We start from the raw sequence: 16,807 nt of genomic DNA, 5'->3' as shown, positions 1-16,807 counted from the left end.
TTGCATCGGCCCACAGTTTTTAATAGGCCGCTTCTCATTAGATATTCAGGACAAGCCCCGTGTGGGTGCTGGAAACTGTTCGACATGCAGGTTAGAGTCATACTTCTCAAGGTGTTTGCATGTTTTGTGGTTTGAAATGTTAGGTTTGGCTGTTCGCAGAAATTTCAGAGAGAGAAGTAGAGAGAAGTCTTCTTTTTCTTCAGCTCTCGGTTTAAAAACGCAGTTTATGACTCCATCAACCCTCCTACTCACAACTGCCAACACACACAGCCACATCTGATGTTATCTTCGTGGCCATGCTTATGTGAACCTTCCGACAGAAGTAAACAAACGCTCAGAGGCGTTCAGGACTGTGTGTAAAGAGCAATTGCAGTTTTTCTTTTGTTCTTAAATCAGGATTCAGAAATGACAGACTGTGTAAATATGTCTATATTTTGAACTCCTTTAGCATTTTTACAAATCTTATGAGAATACTTTGTGGCTATACATTCATATGTAGTACAGAAATCATTCAAGTACAATATTTACAGTACAAACAGTGCAATAATCAGCATGTAAAATTTACATAACAGTACACTAAATACAGTCACTTATATTTTCAACATGAATAGTGTTAGGATATACAGAAGCATTTTAGTAGCGCATAGGGAAATAACAGCAGGAGTATAACAAAACCATAACTAATTTCCACATTTTCTGATGAAATTGTGAGTGATGTTTGTCAATGCAAAACTTGGCCCCACACTCTCAAGTCACTAGGATTTCCGGGTCTCAATATGACTCAGGTCAAGCCCTGGGGATTTTTTGGCCAGTTTTATAAAATTATAAATCTTATTCTAATAAATGTAATAGCACATAAACCTCTCTTCATAAGCCCCACAGTTTGAGGTATCATTCTTGTGTTTACCACAGACGGTGCAAGTATGAGCAATAATATGCTTGTGGTTGCAACATAGCCTCCTTGTAAAAACGTGCCTCTACCTACATTTTTGCAAAACTTTAAAACCGTACCAATACAGACAATTCACGGCAGTTTCCAGCTGAAATGAACACTAGTGGCAGTAAAACACTACAAAGTCAAACAGACAACTTTTATTCCAGTTGACACAATTAATGAGTATGGGGCAGATTATTGATTCATATTTTCATAGTTCTACTAATAATACTTAGTATGTTATGACTTCAAAACTATTCAACCATAGTGTATGTTATATGAACAAATATATTTTGATGTTTGAATCACATAACCAGCTCCATATGGCTTTTCTGATGTAGCCCAGCTAACAAAAAATATGTTATTTTTGCTAATGTGCCCATTAAGTTATGAAACCATTATTTCTGAATGCCCAAAAAATGTTTAAGTGTTTTAAAAACGTTTTTCCATTGGTTATGCAAACTTTAAAGTGAAATTTAATTGTAAAATTTTACAAAAATTATGGGAACGTTTTTGAATGTGAACATTCTGAAATAAAAATGAACATTCTAAAACAAGTAGTAACATTAAAAAAAAATGTTAGGCGAACATTCAACTACAAAAATTCAGTAAACAGACTATGTATAAATAATGTTTTTGTGCTGACATTTAGAGAACATTATTACAGACCAGATAACTTTGAGCAAACGTTCTATTAAAGTTACTGGAATAACATTTGCCAGAACGCGAAGAATGTTCCCTGTTAGCTGGGAGTAAACTTGCTCAGTAGCTCAACCGGAGACAGGTCCTAGTACAGGTAAGCTTACTGATGCTAAGCGCCCGAGTACAAGAAAAAGCCCAAAGACTTGTAGAAGCGAGTGTAACCCTTCCTGTTCTAAACGCACCGATCTGAAGGGGATTTGAATCTATGTTTCTGGCATGGGAGGCAGGCGCTGACAAGAACGCTAAAGACCGCAGTCTCTAGTGTCTGTCGCCAGTGCACCTCTTGAGGCCAGGGGAGTGAGGTTTACTAGCACAGCTGAACTCCGTTACACTCACTCTCCTAAACCTCACTCCCACCTGGGTCACGGCACCAATGTAACCGCTGGTTTACTCACTCAGCTCTTACTAGTTGGCCTCAGTTACACTCACCCCCCTAAACCTCTCTCCCATCTGGGTCACGGCACCAATATAAACCCTGGTTTACTCACACAGCTCTTACTAGCTGGCCTAAGTTACACTCACTCCCCTAAACCTCAGTCCTATCTGGGTCACGGCACCAATGTAACCACTGGTTTACTCACACAGCTCTTACTAGCTGGCCTCAGTTACACTCACCCCCCTAAACCTCTCTCCCATCTGGGTCACAGCACCAATATAACTCCTTGTTTACTCACACAGCTCGTACTAGCTGGCCTAAGTTACACTCACCCCCCAAACCTCAGTCCTATCTGGGTCACGGCACCAATATAACTCCTTGTTTACTCACACAGCTCGTACTAGCTGGCCTCAGTTACACTCACTTCCTAAACATCACTCCCATTTGGGTCAGGGCACCAATGCAACCCCTCCATTTCTACTCGCACAGCTCCAAGCGGGATTTGAACTGACGTTTCTGGCATTGGAGGTGGGCGCACTAACAAGGACGCTAAAGACCGCCGTCTGTAACGTCAGTCACAAGTGTGACTCTTGGGATCAGGGGAGTGAAAATTACCTGCACAGCTGTTACTAGCTGGCCTTTGTTACACAAGCTGAAATGGCATGGTTGCTTTAGCAAATGCATTTTTATCGCATGTTAACACTATCGGTTAGGTTTAAGGTATAGGATTTAGTTTAGGTGGTACATTATTTTCAAACGGGATAGCACATTAACCTATAGCGCCACTCACTGGATATTTTATTTCAGAAATGAAAGCTTTAGCATAAGTTCTGCCGGGAAGACTCAATCGTTACGTCACTTACTACCTTCTCATCTATCCAATCATATTCTTATACTTGTGGTATAAAAGATCGGTACTTATACATGTCTGAGTTTGCAGATGCTGACGCTTCCATTCACCTCCATCCTCCCCACCACCACCAGGATGGTCCCTTCCCATATCTCGCAGGGGGTCGGCTGCGCCCCTGCCTTCGTCTTCAGGCAGGATATGCAGAGTCCGGACCCTCGGATTGCAAGGTACGGACGTGGCCTACGCCAAAGAACTTGTTTGCTTGCTGGGCTGTTAATAAATGTTTAATTGTCACAGTTATACTCCCGAGTCTTTCTGGTAGAACTGGCGGCGATATGTACAACAACCAACGTAAAAAAACATTGCCAGATTCACATTCTTTTTCAGATAAAACTGAACAGTTTCAGTGCCACTCAATAGACATTTCACCTCGAAAGTGTGGCGAAACAGCTACGTAATATCATTTTGCAGAAATGTCACCACAGGCACGTTTTTTTCCCAGTGAGCCTGTGCAGCATAATACCAAACAAAAACATTCAAGTACCTCAGGCTTCTTCATGGGGGCTTCTGTGGTTAGCACCTCACTATGACTCAGTGTTAAATTCTGTGGCACCTTTACAGTATCAGTTTGAACTAGATAACATGAGAGGATGTGGCAGTTTGTGATCATAATAATCAAAAGTCATAACAGTCCTAAACTGTTCACGATTTTCTCCCAAATAGTATATATTAGGTTTACATGAGCAAATGTTAAAATAGACTAACTTTAGTGGACAATGCGTGATATGAGTATGATTTTACTCTGACTATCTCTTAATGGCAGGTACTTGCTGTTTATTTCTCATCCGCCCACTCGGCGTCTGTTTTTGCTGAGGGAAAATGATGGCAGCATATTCCACTCCGTCCTGGGCCTTTGATATCGCCTCGGCAGGTTTTACCCTGTCATTGCTTTCAGGTCTATTTTGAAAGTCTAACTCTCCATACTCCACACAGCTGACGACCACAGCACTGGATCTCCCACACTGCCGCTGCTAACAAGGCCAAGCAATAAAACACCAAAAGTGAAGAATCAGAGCTGAACTGGAATTAGTGTCTAAATGTTATTGAGTAGCTTAGAGAAATAAAGAGGTCATGATCATACCTGTTGTGTTGTTCTGTTGTTCTGAACTGCTGGGTTTTCTGCATCTGAGAACCCATACATTTAAAATTAGCATACAGTTAGCACTGATATGCTAATTAGATTTCCACAAGCAAACTTCCTAACTGCATGATCTTATAATGGGCTAAAATGGCCACTTATATAAAATTACTTAATTCTGGTGTCAACTTTAGAAAATGTCAATACAGACCATTTCCTAAACATAAAAAAGCTGAATGTTTATTTTTTTTAGCATTTCCCCAGCCCAGTGCTATAAATCTCTCGCTAATAGGCTAGTAAATCTGCAAATGTACTTATTTTAATTTCATATTTTTTTTTCCATTCTATTTTTTTTTCTTTTTATAGAAAATTTGTCTTATTTTTTTCTCTAGTTTAGATTTTAGTTGACAAAATGTTTTAAAATACTTGAAGCTGTGTCCCCAAGTGAAAATGCCAATTATGTCCCAACATACCATTCAAAAGTCTGGGTCCATAAGATTTGATCAAATGTTTTAGAAAGAAGTTTCACCAAGGCTGCATTTATTTGATCAAAAACAGTAAAAATACAGTAAAAATAGTAATATTGTAAAAATAGTAATATTGTGAAATAATGATCGTTTTCTATATGAATACATTGTAAAATGTAATTTATTCCTGCGATCAAAGCTGAATTTTCAGCATCTTTACTCCAGTCTTCAGTGTCACATGATCCTTCAGAAAGCAATCTAATATGATGATGATTTGATGCCTAAGAAACATTTCTGATTGTGTTTTCTGGATTCTTTGATAAATAGAAAGTTCAAAAGAACAGTATTTATTTGAAATAGAAATCTTGTGTAGTATTAAAACTATCTTTACTGTCGCTTTTGATCAACATGTGGAATAAAAGTATTAATTTCTTTCTAAAACACACCCCAATCTTTTAAAGAGCACACCAGAAGTTATGAATTCAGCATGAGATGACACAATGCACTTAAAACATTATTTGTCTGATGTTCCAACTTTGAAATCTTACAAACATTTAATTGTTAAAATCACCCAATCCAACTCCAGCAGCTGTTTTATAGAATAACAAAATACATCTATTTGTATAAAATAATAATACTAGCATATATTACCTGGTTTTCTTAGATAGGTCCTGTAAAACCAGCACAATATGCCCACAAAGATACATATACATATTATGAGTGATGCAGAGATGAAAATTATGAATGATTTTTGTTCCGATGACTCCAGTTTAGGAGGATCCGTCACTACGCCTTCATGCGGAGTTGTGAGTATATTTTCTGAAAAAAAAGCACATCTTTATAAACGGCTAATTATTATTAATAAAAGCATTACAATTATCTAAAAGTGCAGACCCAATGGCAACAGCACATTTGTGATATGAGTATTTCACTGAACAAAACCAATACAAAATTGAGGTTTTAAGAGGAAACTCACCAGTTGTTTTATTCGATAATTTGACTGTAATATAGATTTTGTTGCTCTCTATAAACGGGGTTTCACCACCAGCAAGTACCACAAGATTATACAGTCCTGCATCTTCCAGTGAGAGATTTGTGATGTGTAGTGTGACAGTACTGTTTTCCACATCACTGAGTACAAATCTTTTTGAGCAAAACGTTTGTTTGCAACTTTCTTTCTTGAGGTCATTTTTGTACAGGTTGGGGAAACTGTTGACAAAAGATTCTTTAAAAGTGAATTTAACGGTGATGTTCTCTTCCGACGTACCGCCACTGACTTCATACGTTGATTCCACTGAAATAAAAAAAATCACACTGTCACTTTAAAAGATTTAACTGTTTAATGGCAGGTTCTAATTGGGACAACTTGCCCCAATCATCAATACACCTTTTTTTTTTTTGGGAGCCAAGATTTAAATTTTGGTAAATAAAGTTTCATTCATAAATTATCATGATCTAACAATGACAAATACTTCAACATAGGGCTGTGCTCTTTCGTTCCTCCCTAAAAGCCTAAACGTTTCAAACATCCAAATCAGCAAAATAAGTGATTGTTGTAAAATTCAGTCCACTGTTGCTAAACCTCGGCATTAAACCGTATTATTAAAAGCACATTCAGCCATAAAAGAGATTCTGTGTGCGCACCGACACGAGAGCCGAACGCAGATTTGCAAAGTATACGTGGGCTTCAGATACATGCCTAAGCGGTCAAATAGCCTACACGTTTTTGCAAGTATTCTCGTAAACACAGCCGGTTTTGTCTTAAGTGAACATACACAGTGTGTAACAGTATATTGCCTCCGTGCATTCGGTCTTAAAGAGACAGCAGCCTAATAAACCTGCTGATAATCAAACGACAAAAGACAAAGGATAATCATTCACTAACCTTGACTAAATAAATTAAGTAGCTTTAATAAGGCTTATTTAATATTTAACTATACAGTAAAAAAATACAGTGCTATTTTACATTTGATTTATTCCATTTTTGCTGTAGGGTATTACTTATCTGAATACCACCATTAGTACATCTTCCTGAACAAAATAAAACACTAATGTATTTTTGTTCAGTTAAGTTAATTTTGTCTGTTTTGTTTGTTAGTTTCTTTGTTCTTATTGTATTGCTGACTGTTGACCATGTCTTCAAATGTAAAATTTCTCATATCGTGAAATAAAACTTTTTTTCACACCAATAATCATGTGAAAATAATCGCGTTTTCAATATTGACCAAAATTGATCTCACCATTTCCTAATACATTTTTTGATATCAAAAGTTGTATCTGTTGTTAACATTAATCCATACGCTGTGGATAACATGAATGGGAAGATTTGCATTAACTAACATTAATACATGCTGTAAAAAAACATTGTTAGTTCATGTAAGTGAATGCGTGCCAACTAATGTTGACAAATGAGACCTTTAAAGTGTCACCTTAACTTTTGTGTGTATAAAGAAACCTAAACTGAAAAAATATTAACTTAAATGAAAAATCGGACAACTTCAGTAAACCCAAACTCCCCTACATCACAGTAAAAACCGTCTGTGTCATGATGTTTCTTTTTCGTGTTAAATAAAGAGAGTTATCTCATTATCAACATGACGGTATGATAAAGGTCTGAAACTCTTCAAAAGGTTGTTTTGCAGATCTCTGCTTTCTCACATTTTCCATGAGTCAAAGGAAATTTTTCGGTACTTCAGTTGACTCTCTTTTTTTTTTCTTTGTACAATACTACAAAAACTTTCAATAAAAATATATTTATGTGTAATTACAGTAGACAAAAAAGTACATTATTTGAACACTTAAACAGATGGAAAATGTGAAATATCAAATCAAGCGGCATTTATTTTAAATATATTATATTTCTGCAATTAAATGAATAGATTTACAGTGTTTTCACCCAACTTGAGTGTACAGAAATATTAACATTTCTTAATGTAAGAAACACGTTTGCAAAGCTGAAGTGAAAATGCCGTACAAATCAGCGAATTCAACAGACCGGAAAAACAAACCAAAAAAAAGAAGAAGAAGAAAACTTTTACTCACCATTAAGAATCAAGTACAACATGAATGTTAAAAGTAAGAGTTTGTTCTTGAGTTCACACTTCATGCTGCAGATGGAAGAGAGCAGATGCAGACGCCTCCCGTTTCTGCTGATTTATGCTCAGCACTACATTCTGTTATAAGAAAACCTCCGTCTTTCAGTGGGAGGTACAAACAGGAACTGGCATCGCATTCAGACTTTTTTTTTCCCTATTTTGTTCACTTTCAGTTCTCTGTAAACCAATAGCATGAGGCAATTAAAAAAATCTAAAGAAATTGTTATATTTAGCTGTGCATTTTTAAATGTGGTCTGTTACATATTTGTGATGTGTTTTTGGATCCTACAGTTTTGTCAAATCATTTCATCTCTCTTGTGCTCACACAATCTAACCACAAGACCACCGAGAGACCACCCTGAGTTTCGCTATCTTAGAGGAAGTGTGTGTGTGTGTGTGTGTGTGTGTGTGTGTGTGTCTATATCTACTGTAAGTGTGTTCATGCATAAACTTCCAGAAAACATTGACTAAGCTTATAGACTACATGCATTTTAAAACGTATAGGCATATTTTAAACAACCCAAACCTAAAGTTGAGGGAAAACTTTGACAGCGCAGTTTAATTATTTTTTTTAAAAAACTTGTTTTTTTTTATGTTAATTTCCTAAAGAGTATAGGTTTTTTTGGAGATGCAAGGTTTCTGCTCGACAGCGACAATTTGTTTTAAATAAATAAGTAATATACAACATTTGTATGCTAAAGAAATATATACATTTGATTAAAATGAATAGGCCTACATAAATAAACACCATAATACAAACTAAATATTTGTATTAATTATATATATTTTCCCCCCACAGTATTAATGTATTTATTCATTAAAATATATATAGCTGCCTTTTAAATTTCAGGATGAGGGTCCCTCGCTCGAGGTCTGATGAATATTTGATGGTCCATAGCATCCAAAATGTGACCCTTCCTAAGCTAATATGTTTTTTATTGTGTTTAACTAATGTATTGTCTTCCACTGTTCCACACTCATTCATTCATTTAGGATAGTTATGTTTTTATCCAGAAATCGTTCTTAAGATAATGTGAATGTATGCCTCGGCTCTGTCGAAGACGCTGAGCACGTTTCCATCCATGGCGTATGGTTTAGGTTTGGGTTTTTACACCGAACGCACCCGTTCATGGTCGTGACGTCATGACGTTAGACCGTTCCCCGGATGAAACCGAGTTGTTATGACAACGACGGTAAAGCAGTAAAGCGAAAGCACGGTTGCACACACCAAACGTACACGGTGTAGCTCGACGTTTTTCATTCATGGATGCCGGAGCCAACACGTATCTCATTAGACCGAATTATAAAGACAAGTAAGATGAACTGTTGTTCCTTTGCAACGCTTAAAACTAAACATAGCCGGTTAAAATGGCTGCTAGCTAAGCTTAACATGAAAGATAACAGGACAAGCACAGCTCTAAAATGCATTTATGGCGTATTAACTTGCTAAACTTGATAACAAATACCCTTTTCGTAGATTCAAGGCAGGGGTGGCAAAGGAGTGCATCAGGGAAATCCTCCGGGAACAGCTGTACGGAGTGCAGTATAATCCAGACGAGGTTCCCACATTATCGAGATCTTTAGCAGACTCTATTAAAAACAAGCTGAAAGGTAAGAAGCGCCGATACTAGTCGGTTTCTTGCTGACAGGGATTTAATACTTGAGTAACTTTACTTTACTGCAGTGCTAGAGTAATATTTAGGGCGAAAAATACTTTACTCAGGTAATCGTTTTATAAAAGGGGAAAGGGGCGTTTATTGTGTTTAAAAACGTATTGACGTCGTGTTTTTTCGCGAATTAAAATTAATCTGTTAATTTACCCAGTTCCCAGTTAACAAAAATATTAGGGCTGCGCAATATATCGAATTTATCGAAATATCGCAAATGTGTATATCGCAATATCCATATCGCAACAGCTTGCAATAAATGGGGTCATGAACAAAAGACTAAGTTTTTTTTAGCTTTAATAAGTATCAGGATATATTTAATTCATACAGTGAAAACTAAGCAATGTTTTATTTTTATATTTTATGATTCAGTATCTTTTATTAAATAAACCTAATGTAGGATAACCTGAAACCCTGTGGTTTACACTGATGTTAAAATAACACTTCTTATGCTACAGTAAAACGCTGATGTTCACTTTCTTGTCATAAAAAGAATGTGAAACACATGTAGGTTATATCATTTTTAATATATTTTAAAGATAATTTAAGTTTATTTTACACACTTTAAGCATTATCATATCGCATATCGAATATCGCATTATTTAAGGAGTTATCACATATCGCATTTTTCTTCAATATCGCACAGCCCTAAAAAATATGTTCTATGAACGTTTCGCTAATATTGCAATTAAGTTAAAGGTAGGGTAGGTCAGAATTGTCTAAAAAAAACTTTTATTCAAATTTGTTTAAACTGTCTTTATATACCAATGCATAATTAAAATGTAAGTACTCTGATAAAAAGAGTATAAAAATCGAGTGACTCTAGACCGTTTAATCTTCATTAAACACAGCTCATTAATTCCATTCCCTCCCACCTAAAAACGGGTGCGCGACTGCGCGCACGTGGGCAGAGCCAGTAATAACGGCGGTAGTCATGGCGACGTCGAGTGACAGTCGTGCAAGCCAATCCTGTGATTCGTCCCGAATGGAAATAATGAGCTGTGTTTAATGAAGATTAAACGGTCTAGAGTCACTCGATTTTTATACTCTTTTTATCAGAGTACTTACATTTTAATTATGCATTGATATATATAGAAAGTTTAATCAAATTTGGTAAAAAGTTTTTATATAAATCCTACCTACCCTACCTTTAAGAACAATATTTATGCATATGAATGTTCAAAACGTCATCGAAATATATTTTTAATAATTTTACAAACATTTTGGGAACGTTACTTTTCAATGTTTTCTGGTCATTCTGAAACAAATAGCAACATTTACAAAAATAAAACACGTTCAACCTAAACGTTTTCAATTAACGATATAGGTAATGTTTCTGTGCGAATGTTCTGTAAAACATTATTAAATACCAGATCGCTCTGAACAACTATTCTACCAACGGTAATGGAATAATGTTAATTTGTTCATAACTTTGAGAGAACTTGTTAGCCAAACTTCTTGAGACTGTTCCCTGTTAGCTGGGTTTTGTTTAAAAGATTAATACTACTTCAATTTTCACAATACCAGAGTTTTCCAGAGTTTTATTGGCACCAGGAGGTTTTTGTTGTTGTTGTTTGTTTTAAAAAAAAGATGCCAATATTGAGTTAGCTTAATGACAGCAACATTAAAAACATTACAGCGCACAAACAGTGCTTCTATCCTGAAAAATAACCTTTTTTCTTATTTTAATATTTCGCTAAAGTATGTTTTTGGCTAGAAACGTTGAATGTGTTTGATACTTTGAGTATAAGCATAGAGTGATGATATTTTTACTCTTCTCAGATGTGGGCTTTGACAGATACAAGCTCATTGTGCAGGTGGTTGTTGGAGAGCAGCGTGGAGAGGGAGTCAAGTAAGTGTAATGGGCTACATCTTAGGAAAATTAATGAATTGTGAGAAGAAAAAAAACAGGATGGTCTTCAGCAAACCCCGAGCACTCGTTCTGCGTTCTTCATACGGTATAGACCCACAACCACTGAGATTATCACGTGCAAGACGTGTCCTCAGATGTTTAGCTGTGACCTTTGAGTTGTTTGCCACTTAGATGAGGTTTCTACTGAGTATACTGATCTTTCTAAGGACACCCACATCGAGTAAGGTGTAATCTGACTCACTGTGGTCTCATGTTATGAAACCAATATCGCAGGGCACCTGAAATCCAGTGTTGAATGTATTTGCAGATCTAACTTGTCAAGAACCTTTCAATAAGGCCTTATCCCAGATGTTTACATACTGTACTTTAAAGATCATCATTACAATCGAAGGAAAAAGTGCAGTGTTGTCAGTTACATATTCAAAAATAATCATTATTATAGTAGATACAATCTTTTTCACTAAATATGTTTTGATAGGATGGGTGCACGCTGCTTCTGGGATGCAGACACTGACAGCTGTGCTCAAGATATATATATGAACGTAAGTGAGGACTTACTTTTACTGACTTTGCATTAAAATGACTGTGAAATGTGATTTCTTTATCTTTCTTTTTCTAATAGGACAGCTTGTTCTGTGTGGCCGCTGCATTCGGTGTGTATTATTACTGAAGACACAGAAGATGTGCCTAGGACCAAATATTTTTGTAGGGGAGTATTTATTTGTGATATTTATTTATTTAAATCATCACATTCAGTTTTTAACATCAATCGCATTCATGTTTGTTGGTCTGAATACCTCTCTGTATGATATTACTGTGTGAATGCCGAAAATGTTAATGTTAATATTAGAAATTATTAAAGCAATAGATTTTGACATGTAATGCTGTCTGTTTCTTATGGATTGAAGACGCGTAACTCCATTCCTGAATGCCGTCTTAAAGCTACACTGTGTAATTTTTTTAAGTTGATTCTTAGCAAAAAACACTTTGTTCTTTCAAAATGATATGTGCTCATTAATGTATAATTACTTCTACCAACTAATCAAGTATTCTCGTAAGCGTAGAATCTGACATTTATAATACATACAAGCGAGTCACTCGAATGGCGGCAGCCATGTTGCGCCTCCATCTTGAAAATACATTAGCCAAAGAGGGACATACCTGGAAATTCAAGCTTCGCCTTTCGCGTTTTTACATTCAGTGGCACCGTGACAAATGCGAGGGGAGATTACTCGCGACTGCCGGCAGATTTGAGATAATACGACCACCGTATGAGTTAAAACGCCCTCGGATCGGGAGTGTCTAGAAAGTAATATTCAGTTGGTAGTCATATACAATTTCACTGCTAGATGGGATAAAATCCTACACAATGTAGCTTTAAATGGCACCTATTATGCCCCTTTTCACAAGATGTAAAATAAGTCTCTGATGTCCCCAGAGTGTGTATGTGAAGTTTTAGCTCAAAATACCCCACAGATCATTTTTTACAGCAAGTTTAAATTGTAATTTTTTGGGGGCTGAGAAAAACGCACCATTTTAGTGTGTCTCCTTTAAAAGTTAATGAGATGCGGTTCCACGCACAGGGGGCGGAGCCTAACCAGCTCGCACTCAGAGCCAGGACAATCTCATCTCATAGAAAGATGATAATATCAAAAGCAGAAACTCACAGTAACGGTGTTCGAGTCGGACAATAATGCCCACAGAGCTACAGAATATATGCTGAAAAGAGATAGAACAGGTATGTTTATTTTAATTATGTTTATAACTTATATGCCATCTGCTCCACTATAAATATAAGCCTGCTGTAGTAGACCCTGTCTGAATGATGACCAAAATATACTGATGAGTTCAATTGAGTTTATTGTACATCACACAGAAGATGAAGCGTTAGTTTTACTGCAGAAAATCACTGTAAGAATAAACACAGCATTTATATAAGTCCGCATTAAGTCTTATCCATAATCTCTCTCTCTCCTCTCTCTCTCTCTCTCTCTCTTTCTCTCTCTCTCTCTCTTTCATTATCATGGAACATAACGTTACACAGCGAAGTACACAAAACGCTCGTTACAACTAACAGTAAACAAATATATACACACCTTTTCAGTGGGTGCTTTATAAACTGTATATCTGTAAAACGACTCGATGAGCTCGAGCTGTCATAAAGTGTTCGCTCTCACTTTAATTTCTGCCGTGATCAGTAACGTGTGTCCTGTTGCTCCGGAGACTGTAAGCTGGATCACGAGAGCAGTTGTACTGATCAATCCTCGAGTAACAACGAGAGTAAGTGAAGACTGCTATGTTTCTGCTAAGACAGCTCACTCAGGGCGGGTCTATGCTCAAACCCCAGGGTCAATCAACAGTCGTGGGCGGGGCTTGTGTCCAGCTCACTTAGGGCGGGTCTATGCTCAAACCCCAGGGTCAATCAACAGTCATGGGCGGGGCTTGTGTCCAGCTCACTCAGGGCGGGTCTACGCTCAAACTGCAGTGTCAATCAACAGTCGTGGGCGGGGCCTGTGTCCAGCTCACTCAGGGCGGGTCTACGCTCAAACTGCAGTGTCAATCAACAGTCGTGGGCGGGGCCTGTGTCCAGCTCACTCAGGGTGGGTCTACGCTCAAACTGCAGTGTCAATCAACAGTCGTGGGCGGGGCCTGTGTCCAGCTCACTCAGGGTGGGTCTACGCTCAAACTGCAGTGTCAATCAACAGTCGTGGGCGGGGCCTGTGTCCAGCTCACTCAGGGTGGGTCTACGCTCAAACTGCAGTGTCAATCAACAGTCGTGGGCGGGGCCTGTGTCCAGCTCACTCAGGGCGGGTCTACGCTCAAACTGCAGTGTCAATCAACAGTCGTGGACGGGGCTTGTACAATTCTACGTCACATTGCATTTATTCTGAGAACAGCTCGTTCTGAGACAGTGCTTATGATTTATGGGGATTTAAAATAAAGCACTGGTTGGATTTTTATCATTATAGGGTGGTTGTGTACACACACTGCCAACACACATTTATGTCCAAACACCATGTAAAAGTGAATTTTGCATAGGTGCCCTTTTAACTACGTTAAATGTGAAATGTTTCCTCTACTGATTGTTTATGAGCTTTACAAGAGTCAGATGATCCAGTTTCATGCTGGAAATGTTGAATACATTAAAAAAATATATTTCACATGCTCACCTCTCTTGGTAGAGATCGCTTTGTGGAAAGGATTCCTAAATGACCTCTGACCCTGCTAGGATTACTGTTTTATTTTGTGCGTTTTATTTAAGTTTTTCAGGCAACCCATTTGGAAAATCGGAAAGAGGCATCCTTTCCTTAGCATTCTCTAAAAAAATGCGATGTCAGTTCTCTATTTCAGCCTCATGCTGATGAGATAAAGTGTGATGAGAAACCCTGCCTATTGCTCATTGGTCTTTTGTTTTGCCGCTGTGTGTGTGGTTGAAAATCAGTCAGTGTGATTGTTGGACTGACAGTGATGGACAAGCAGAGAAAGCCCACGGGTGTGAAAATAACAAACACAGATACAAACAGATCATGAACAAACTACAAACACTGAGAGGGGACACTCCGATTGCAGATATATTGAAGAGGTCAGATATCGGAAACGTACTACAAGGCCAGCGTTCCTGCCAGTGGATGTTTAGCCTTATGTTTTTTGTTTGTTTTTTTAGACAAGATGGGTTCTCATTGAAATATTCTTAATTATTTTACATATTGGCACATTTTGAATAGTTAATAAATTCATAGTTATTATTGACAATGACAGAACAGAACTTAACAATATAAACTAAATATATTGTACATTGTATTGTATTGTTATTAAACTATAACAGAACTAAATAAGAAAATAGAAAAATAAAACAGAACAGACCAAACTAAATAACATTGTTAGATGATGTGTTGTTGACAAATAAAGGTTAAACCGCTGAAGACACTGCATATACAATCGCATGTGTATTGTCTATTGAGGCCTCTGCGTTCACACATACAACTTCTGTAATGAAGATATGATGACACACACACACACTACATCTATTGTATCAATTAATTATTGTATCTAAGTAAAGCATACACTTTAAAAGTGTGGTTTAATTATTATATTGTCAGAGTGAAATGTATTGCAAAGGAAACTTCTACTAAATAGATATTGCTCAACCTGTTACTAGCCAAGTAAAAATTACTTATTTTCTTTGTTACTTTCACTTAACTTAGCTAAGTAGAGTTTACGTAATTCCATATGTGACATTTACTTAAGTTTATTTAAAGAAAACTTAAGTAAATTTTACGTATTGTTTTTTTCAGTGAGTAGATTAAAGTCATCTCATTGTGACACTTTTTTACCGTATTGCATTCATAGAGCGAGCCTTTCACTGATTGTTTACAGTTTAATGGAAGTTACACCCATAATTTGCGCAAAGCGCTATGGAGCGTATAGTGAGGTGGATAGATTTGGCTTATTTTATAAAAATAAAACATGCTGAGATGTTGTTGTGTTGTATGTATCATGGTAACTGATTTGTTTACCCCACAATAAATAATGAGTCACCGACTGCGTCTATGATTGGAAACAATTTACTTTTAATAATAAATTTCCTCAGATGCTTTGATATTACTACCGGTCAGACCCCATGTGCCTCATTATGATTGAGGACTCTGAATTATGAATAAACCTTCTGAAGCACAGTTATTATTCAGGAGGACAGGTTATTGCTTTGTGGCTTTTAGCATCTCCTCAATAACATTCTCCGGGATGAAATGACCAATGTAATTGGCTTCACAGACTTCATTTACTTTCCTTAGAGTGACCTGCGCCATTATCCATCTCCCCTTTATCCTGATTTTACCAAGGAATTTTCCATAGAAGCTGGAAGCCGTAATTATACTGTGGATGTGTTTGTCTTTCTGGATATCAGCAAGCTGTATGAAGACATTCTGCTGTGGTTTGCAGACCAATACTTTTTATTTTCAAAGCTTGTCACAAGAAGAGATTAGCCGTATACAATTCATTTCAGATTATTTTAGTTAGAGATATCACACAACATTGGAGATTAGACATAAAATACAAAACATTTCATCATAAAATATTTTCTCATGAACATTCATGTGCACTGATGAATCATCAACAATAAGACCAGGAATGTGATTTAAGAATTTAAATAGGGCCACTTATGATAGCTTTAACTCGTACAAATGATGATAAAACAATGGCAAATGCTTCAATTATCAATCCCACTGTGCATGGCAAAAGCTGAATGTTACATTTCGTCAAGGTTCCTAGTCATGAATCTCTATATTCAGTAGATAAATGTATTAAATGTAAATGTATAAATGTGAATTTCACAATTAGCATACATAGTACAAACTAAATGATCTATGGTTTGAGTTGGTATTTTCCATATATATTACGTGTGCATGGTTCAGGGCTGCAGTTTATACACTTTACCTTATGAATTAGCTTTCTGTCTTATTCCTCTTACTTTAGCCTGTAAACAAATGTTAATTGTTCTCAGTATCTGTCAAATGTCATATTTTAGGTCATGCAACAGCACCGCAAACATGCCGAATTAATAATGCATGCGGCTCGCAAAATAAAGGCAAAAATATAAAGCTGGCCTAATATTCATCAGCGAAATCACAAACATTGCGCCACTTTAGACTTTTTCACTAACACTATCAGCAAGCTCAATTAATTAACGTTTCTTTTATTTTGTA

The 16,807-nt window shown here is 36.8% G+C and overlaps 2 protein-coding genes across 3 annotated transcripts; one reads left to right on the top strand and one right to left on the bottom strand.

Annotated features, from left to right (window-relative positions):
- Positions 1-411: 411 nt before the first annotated feature.
- Positions 412-7,666, bottom strand: LOC306988528 (uncharacterized protein). Of its 2 annotated transcripts, none has more exons than XM_079593580.1 (5): positions 7,510-7,666; positions 5,444-5,761; positions 5,119-5,286; positions 4,004-4,047; positions 412-3,893 (listed from the first exon to the last, which is right to left on the bottom strand). In XM_079593580.1, the coding sequence occupies exons 1-5, from the start codon at positions 7,571-7,573 to the stop codon at positions 3,669-3,671; spliced, it is 819 nt and encodes a 272-aa protein (XP_079449706.1). In that variant the 5' UTR covers positions 7,574-7,666; the 3' UTR covers positions 412-3,668. The 2 variants fall into 2 exon arrangements, with proteins under 2 accessions (XP_079449706.1, XP_079449707.1); XM_079593581.1 differs by having other exon boundaries at positions 3,538-3,890.
- Positions 7,667-8,712: 1,046 nt separating this feature from the next.
- dynlt2b (dynein light chain Tctex-type 2B) lies at positions 8,713-11,983 on the top strand. Its single transcript, XM_079593467.1, is given in 6 exon segments — positions 8,713-8,803; positions 8,806-8,875; positions 9,040-9,173; positions 11,012-11,081; positions 11,581-11,644; positions 11,725-11,983. Coding segments are annotated over 6 exon segments (462 nt in total). The 5' UTR covers positions 8,713-8,727; the 3' UTR covers positions 11,773-11,983.
- The last annotated feature ends 4,824 nt before the right edge of the window (positions 11,984-16,807 follow it).

This window comes from Phoxinus phoxinus (assembly GCF_949152265.1).
Source record: "Phoxinus phoxinus genome assembly, chromosome: 20".
Lineage (NCBI taxonomy): Eukaryota > Metazoa > Chordata > Actinopteri > Cypriniformes > Leuciscidae > Phoxinus > Phoxinus phoxinus.
Note: the sequence above shows the minus strand (reverse complement) of the source record. Positions and strands in the feature narration are given on the sequence as shown.